The sequence below is a fragment of the Oncorhynchus mykiss genome, chromosome 11, assembly GCF_057628025.1.
Source record: "Oncorhynchus mykiss isolate SJ-2025 chromosome 11, ASM5762802v1, whole genome shotgun sequence".
Classification (NCBI taxonomy): Eukaryota; Metazoa; Chordata; class Actinopteri; order Salmoniformes; family Salmonidae; genus Oncorhynchus; species Oncorhynchus mykiss.
Window position 1 is genome coordinate 48,139,895 of NC_143032.1, and position 7,320 is coordinate 48,147,214.

At 40.7% G+C, this 7,320-nt stretch overlaps 1 protein-coding gene across 1 annotated transcript; it reads left to right on the plus strand.

Moving 5' to 3' along the window:
• The first annotated feature begins 1,756 nt into the window (after positions 1–1,756).
• p2rx2 (purinergic receptor P2X, ligand-gated ion channel, 2) lies at positions 1,757–6,617 on the plus strand. Its single transcript, XM_021620984.3, has 12 exons — positions 1,757–1,990; positions 2,784–2,919; positions 3,245–3,316; positions 3,589–3,664; positions 3,778–3,874; positions 4,004–4,084; positions 4,204–4,351; positions 4,676–4,806; positions 5,086–5,176; positions 5,310–5,375; positions 5,485–5,562; positions 6,008–6,617. Exons 1-12 carry the CDS (start codon positions 1,851–1,853, stop codon positions 6,110–6,112), a joined length of 1,221 nt encoding a protein of 406 aa, XP_021476659.3. The 5' UTR covers positions 1,757–1,850; the 3' UTR covers positions 6,113–6,617.
• The last annotated feature ends 703 nt before the right edge of the window (positions 6,618–7,320 follow it).

The window sequence follows — 7,320 nt, forward strand, 5'->3', positions numbered from 1 at the left end:
ATTTTAAGGCCTGAATATAAAAGACCTAAAACATAAAAGTAAATCAGTCAAATTTAGATGACCCATGTGTGTCTATCTATTCATTGGAAGTAAGTTGGACTTTGAAGAATTCATTCATAATTCATTCAAATACACACAACCAGTCAAAAGGGTTTTTCTTTATTTTTTACTATCTTCTATATTGTAGAATAATAGTGAAGACATCAAAACTATGAAACAACGCATATGGAATCATGTAATAACCCAAAAAAGTGTTAAACAAATCAATTCTATCCTTAATGCATTTGAGCCAATCAGTTGTGTTGTTACAAGGTAGGGGTGGTAAACAGAAGGTGGCCCTATTTGGTAAAAGACCAAGTCCATATTATGGCAAGTAAAGCTCAAATAAGCAATGAGAAATGACAGTCCATTATTATTTTAAGACATGAAGGTCAGTCAATACGGAACATTTCAAGAACTTTTCCTCAAGTGCAGTCGTAAAACCCATCAAGCACTATGATGAAACTGGCTCTCATGAAAACCACCACAGGAAAGGAAGACTGCAGAGGATAAGTTCATTATAGTTACCTGCCTCGGAAATTGCAGCCCAAATTAATCTGCTTCACAGAGTTCAAGTAACAGACATCTCAACATCAACTGTTCAGAGGAGACTGCTTGAATCAGGCCTTCATTGTCGAATTGTTGCAAAGAAACCAATACTGAAGGACACCTATAATAAGAAGAGACTTGCATTTGCCAAGAAACACGAGCAATGGACATTAGACCGGTGTAAATCTGTCCTTTGGTCTGATGAGTCCAAATTTTAGATTTTTGGTTCCAACCGCCACGTGTTTGTGAGATGCAAAGTAGGTGAATGGATGATCTCTGCATGTGTGTTTCCCACCGTGAAGCATGGAGGAGGAGGTGCGATGGTGTGGGGTGTTCTGCTGGTAACAGTGATATATTTAGAAATCAAGGCACACATAACCAGCATGGTCATCACAGCATTCTGCAGCGATATGCCATCCCATCTGGATTGCGCTTAGTGGCACTATCATTTGTTTTTAGACAGGACAATGACCCAACACACCTCCAGGCTGTGTAAGGGCTATTTGACCAAGAAAGAGAGTGATGTAGTGCTGCATCAGATGACCTGGCCTCCACAATCACCCAACCTCAACCCAATTGAGATGGTTTTGGATGAGTTGGACTGCATAGTGAAGGAAAAGCCGCCAACAAGTGCTCAGCATATGTGGGAACTCCTTCAAGACTGTTGGAAAAGCATTCCAGGTGAAGCTGGTTGACAGAATGCCAAGAGTGTGCAAAGCTGTCATCAAGGCAAAGGGTGGCTATTTGAAGAATCTAAAATGTAAAATAAAATTTTACTTTTGGTTACTACATGATTCCATATGTGTTATTTCATAGTTTTGATGTCTTCACTATTATTCTACAATGTAGAAAATAGTAAAAATAAAGAAAAACCCTCGAATGAATAGGTATTTCCAAACTTTTGACTGGTACTGCACACACACGCACGCACGCATGCACGCACGCACACACACACACACACACACACACACACACACACACACACACACACAGAAATAAACCATCAGGAATAAAACTGTGCCGCCTAATCAATTTTATGCTATGTATTATTGAGAACAGTACTACAGGGGGTGAGGCAGAGAGAGAGAGAGGGAGAGAGAGAGAGAGAGAGAGAGAGAGAGAGAGAGAGAGAGAGAGAGAGAATGCGAGACAGAGACAGAGTGAGACTGACTCTGACTCATTACATAAACTTGGAAGTATCTGGGAACAAGTCACTCAGGACCTCATATCTGAACAGACAGCTAATAAACTCAGAAATCACAATGGGACTGCTTGAGTTTATTAAGGATTATTTTCTTGGTTTCTGGGACTATGAGACCCCCAAGGTAATGGTGGTTAAAAACAAAAAACTTGGAGTCATATATAGGGGGGTTCAATTTCTTGTGATCACCTATTTCATCTGGTAAGTACTGGCCTCCTGTTTATGCATGCATAAAAATATACCATTTGAAATGGTATTGTCTTGGTGTGTAACTATCCTGTTTCTTGTTGTTGTGATTGAGTATTTATGTTGCATTATCCATGACCTGCCTTGGATATTGCAGATACTGTGCCTAACAAGGCAATGTTAAGTCCGGTATTGGAAAGCATAAGAAGTAAAGAATGATAACTTAAACAAAAACATTGGTTGATTTTCAAGCTCAGATCAAATGTTCTGTCAGTGGACCCATATTTTTTGCTTTCAATAGCTATACTACCCATAACACTGTGATGTGAAATGAATCATTTTCTGAGAATAGCCACTTTGTGGTGAGGAAATGCCTTTCACTCGCAATCAAATCTCCAAACAAATATACAGCATAATTGATGGTAAGCACATAACGATTGCTGTGGTCAAGACGGACAACTGTAGTCTCGCTGGCCATCATTGTGTAATGTGATCCAAATTGACCAATTTTCATCGATTTTCATTTTCCTGATGGTCCTTGACGGAGATTTGTGTCTGTCTACTCATAAACATCAAATCTCAGCTTTTACAAACATTTTCAAACATTTAAAATCAAGTTTCAAATGTTTAAGTATGCCTCAAAGTCATCAGTATGTCACGAAGCCCAAAACAAATGAACTGAGATCTTTATTGTCTGAATAAGCGCAAGTGTGGGCGTGCATTAAAGTGCAATTCAAATCACTTGGAAAGACTAGATTTGTCCACAGAACAGAAGGTACTCTGTGGCTGTCATATCACCCTTCTACAGGTATGTCTTTATCAGTCAGAAAGCCTATCAAGACAGTGAGACGAGGCCAGAGAGCTCAGTCTACACTAAGATGAAAGGCACAGCCCTGCAGGGTGACCACATCCTGGACATGGTGGAATACGTCCGACCCTCAGAGGTGAGCCCACACTTTTGACTGGTACTGTACATTTTGCTCAGTCGCACGATCACTGATTAAGAAAACGGACTGATTTACAAATAATAATGAGTCCGTCAGGAAACACGATGATTTGTAGATCAGTCCGTCTGCGGTCACCGACTGCAATGCAGTCGATCCTGAACATGCACGTTTGTCTCTATTCATCAAGCAAGGATCATAGGTAAAAATAGGTGTCAAAAAGATGATGCAATATGTAGCTATACTGTATGTTTTCTACATGTAGCCTATGTGATTAGTTACCATTGTGTGCTGTACTTTTTTCCCTGTGGCATTTCACCTCTAGGGCGGTGACGTGATCAGCACAATACTGAGACGAGAGGTCACACACAATCAGAGGCAAGGCACGTGTGCTGAGGTGAGAGGTCTCAACCATTGTCCACACGTGTTCTCCTGAAACCCCAAAAAAACCAACTCAATAAAAAATACTACAGTCATTTTACATGGATCAATTCTAGGGCTTTAAATTAAGTTGTGTGCCTCGCTCCATACTCTACTATTGCATCTCGCACTGTCTCCAGGAAAAGCTCTGTAAGATAATGTGATATATCATTACCACTACCACCCCACAGCAGGACAGCTGGGAAAAGCTGATAATGTCTAAACAATGATACTTTCCTCTTTTCTTAGCATTTCACTGTTCCCAGTGCCAACTGCTCAAAGGATGCTGACTGCACCTCAAGGGAAGTGAACTTTGATGGCAATGGTACGGACTGAAAAAGAGGAAACTAAGTGAAAAGTCCCACTAAGCCACTTCTATGAATCTGTCTGTCAGTAGATGGTCCAGCTAATGCATTCAGTCTGATGTGTTTCCTGTAGGACAGAGAACTGGGCGCTGTGTTCCCTACTACAACCAGGCTTTCAAGACCTGTGAGATTCAGACCTGGTGTCCTATTGAGGACTATGCTGCAATATGGTGAGGGTCAATATCAATATGACATTTTAGATAGTAAGCAGTCACAAACAAAATGACTGTCTGCCTAGTCTGGAATAAGTCACTTGTAAAATCATAAAATAAAGAGAAATCTGTTGTTGTGGCCTTCAGGGAGCCGGCATTGGCAGAGGCCATCAATTTCACTGTTTACATCAAGAATGCCATCCATTTCCCCAAATTTAAAGTGCTGAGGTATAGTATGAACCCCCTCAACAACCCACACGCACGCACGGCTGTAAAGGGAACTGTTTCCCTGTTAATATGCAGCCTCAACTGTTTCTGCAAGCAATTCTCTCTTATCTCTTTCGCAGAGGAAACATCAAACCAAACAAACGAAATGGGCAGAAATATCTGAATAAGTGTCATTACAATGAGAAGGAACACCCCTACTGCCCCATCTTCCGGCTGGGCTATATCGCAGAACAGGCCAGGGAGAAGTTCAGCGAGCTCTGCAGGACTGTACGTTTACACCCGCAATCTAGACAGACAGTGACACTGTATATCCCATTTTACAAATCATATTAAGCATAGAGAACCCTTATTATTCGGGGCTCACATGAACGACAGAACACATGATCTCAGTCTAGCGTCTCTAACAATATGTGTGCGTGTGTGATGTTTCAAAATCAGACGGTGTTTACAGATCATGGAAATAAGTAGCTAAATAGATAATGGCAATCAAAACTAATAGAAACAATCCACATTAAGGAGGAATGAGAAGATGTGTTGGATAGAGCGGCTGTAATGGTTCAGTTAGACAGCTCATCAATTGTGTCCTGTCAGGGGGGAGTGATTGGAGTGTTCATCAACTGGAAGTGTGACCTTGATCTGGACCCCTCAGAGTGTACCCCCACGTACTCCTTCCGTCGCCTGGATCTTCGGAAGAACCTGCCCAGCTCTGGCTACAACTTCAGGTGAGCCTCTTCATAGCATCTTGTGAACGCCTGGGTTGTATTCATTAGTGCACACGATAGCAAAATGTTTCGCAACAGAAACCAGGAAACGTGTGTCTTATTCGCCAGATTGGTTTCTCTCTGTTTTAGTCCATTTTCTTCGGTTTGGTGCCTAGTGCATACGATCATGTCTTTACTATTGCCATCTCATTGACATGACCTACTGTAACGTTTAAGACGATCTCTGCTGTAACTTGGTTATGAAGAGGCATACAGGTCTTGACTTGTAAAATGGTCTAGGTTTGCCAAGTATTACAGTAAGGACGGAGAAGAGTTCCGGACACTTATCAAGGCCTTCGGGATTCGTCTGGACGTCATAGTTCATGGACACGTATGAAGTTCCTTCTTCAACATCCTTCATCAGTACTCAATTAACCATTAACCAGTTGTTAAGAACGATTACTCGGTGACATAAAGCGATATGGACTCTGTCAATCTCATTTTCTGCAATACTTCCTCTCCAGGCTGGACGATTCAGCATCATCCCAACTATCATCAACACAGTGACAGCCATGACATCTGTTGGAATAGTGAGTTTGATTCTCAGCACTCCCGTGGTATGTGTGGATGTCGTCTGTTTGTACCAGTTTCCTACCATCTCCTAGTTATTCATTGATATATTACTTTTCTTCATTCCAGTGTTCCATTATCTGTGACTGGATCATGCTCACGTTCATTGACAAGAACGATATCTACAGTGACAGAAAGTTTGATGATGTAAGACAATAACAAGTTGATTCCATGCATTCATGATCATATTTTCTTTCGCTAACCATTTTCTGCTATAGCACTTATCATTGCACACCCAGTTAGGTCATTTAGTTCCCAAAGAATATGGTAGTGTGTAAAAGTGTGCGTATTGTGTAAAAGTATTCATATAATATTGTAATAGTTTAGCCTTAGTCCCTACCTGTGTGTTAATATTGTTCTAGCGTGGTTTCCTGAACTCAGTCCTGGGGCCCATCCTGGGTGCACGTTTTGTTTTTTTCCCCAGCACTATACAGCTGATTCAAATAACCAACTCATCATCAAGCTTTGATTATTTGAATAGTGTAGTGCTAGGGCAAAAACCAAAACATGCACCCAGGGGGCCCCCAGGACCGAGTTTGGGAAACCCTGGTCTAAAGTAATGTTATGCTATTCTGACTGTATATTTCTTCAGGACAGTAAAGTTCCCAGCCCCAGCCAGCTCCTCACAGTTCCCACAGAATTCACCATCAGCTATGGCTCCAACCACTCAGACCTGTCAGAGGGAGTGGCCCTGTGATGTCCTGCTGCTACAGTGCTATTTGGCCACATGCATGGAGGATGCTATTCCTCAGACACCTGACTGTTGGACGGACAGACACACAGACAGACAGACAGGACGGCCTTTCCCCCAATCGGTCTCAGACGTCCGCAGAAAGGCCTCTGACGGGTCCACCTCTGCGGAATTGAACTGAAAGACAGCCAAGACTTGATGGGTTAGTGTCAATTCCATGTCAATTCCTGTTGGTTCAGGAATTGAATTAAACACCAATAAATAAATTCCATGTCCAGTTCAATTGACAGGGACTGAAATTATACTGTTAAACCCAATCTCAAATGATTGCAAATTGTTTGAATTGAACACAAGAAAAATAAACCAAATCATTTACAGCAATCAGCTAAACATGTTGGAGGAAATTTTTACTGAGAACCCTCTTTCCACAGTCTAACCCGAACCAAGTCAATAACTGTATACTGTAATCTATATATGCAAACATAACAATAAATGTCTAACCAACTTGTAACGTGATTTCTGCCAGTCAATCATATACATGTCAGATTGGAAGGAATAAGAAAACAGGATTTTTCTGGTTTGAAAACACACACACACATATACATATATACATATATACACACACAGACATATTTTTAAAATACATTTTCCTTTATTTCCCACAAAACCTACCACCCCTCCCCTAATTGGAGTAAACTAATAAACAAGAACACCTAGGCTTCTACTTCCAACTTATACATACTATATACATTTTACGGACACAATCTATTTTACAATAGTTATATTTAGTTTGTTTTTAGTCCAGGCCTTCCTCTAACATCTATTTCTGGTGTCCATCCAGTTTGATTTTTGATTTTGCCATATATTTTTATTAACTGCTATTCCACAACAGTTCTGAACCTATATACATTTTACAGACACAGTATATTTTACATGAGTTGTCTTCTTATTTGTCCCAACCAGCTCCATTCAACTCCTCCCATCTCTCTCTCTTAACGCCATTCATATTGGATTTCTATTTGCCAAATATTTTTCCAACTGTGCTGTGATACTTCACAAAAGTTCAGAACCTTTTTATTCCTATCGTTTCTACAGATTGTGAATTAAAGATAAACATCATTGCTAAAAGTATTATTATAATATTGATCGATTGTCTAGGACTTTTCAAATAACCCAGCAGTGCTATCTGCAGCGTTAAGCTCCAGGTAAATGTT

What these genes read in the sequence shown, in the direction of transcription:
- p2rx2 (XM_021620984.3), top strand. Translation starts at nt 1,851, where the DNA reads ATGGGACTGCTTGAGTTTATTAAGGATTATTTTCTTGGTTTCTGGGAC. An exon ending in AATACGTCCGACCCTCAGAG is followed by an intron (nt 2,920 to 3,244) that starts GTGAGCCCACAC and finishes TTTCACCTCTAG; the next exon opens with GGCGGTGACGTGATCAGCAC. An exon ending in TCAGCGAGCTCTGCAGGACT is followed by an intron (nt 4,352 to 4,675) that starts GTACGTTTACAC and finishes GTGTCCTGTCAG; the next exon opens with GGGGGAGTGATTGGAGTGTT.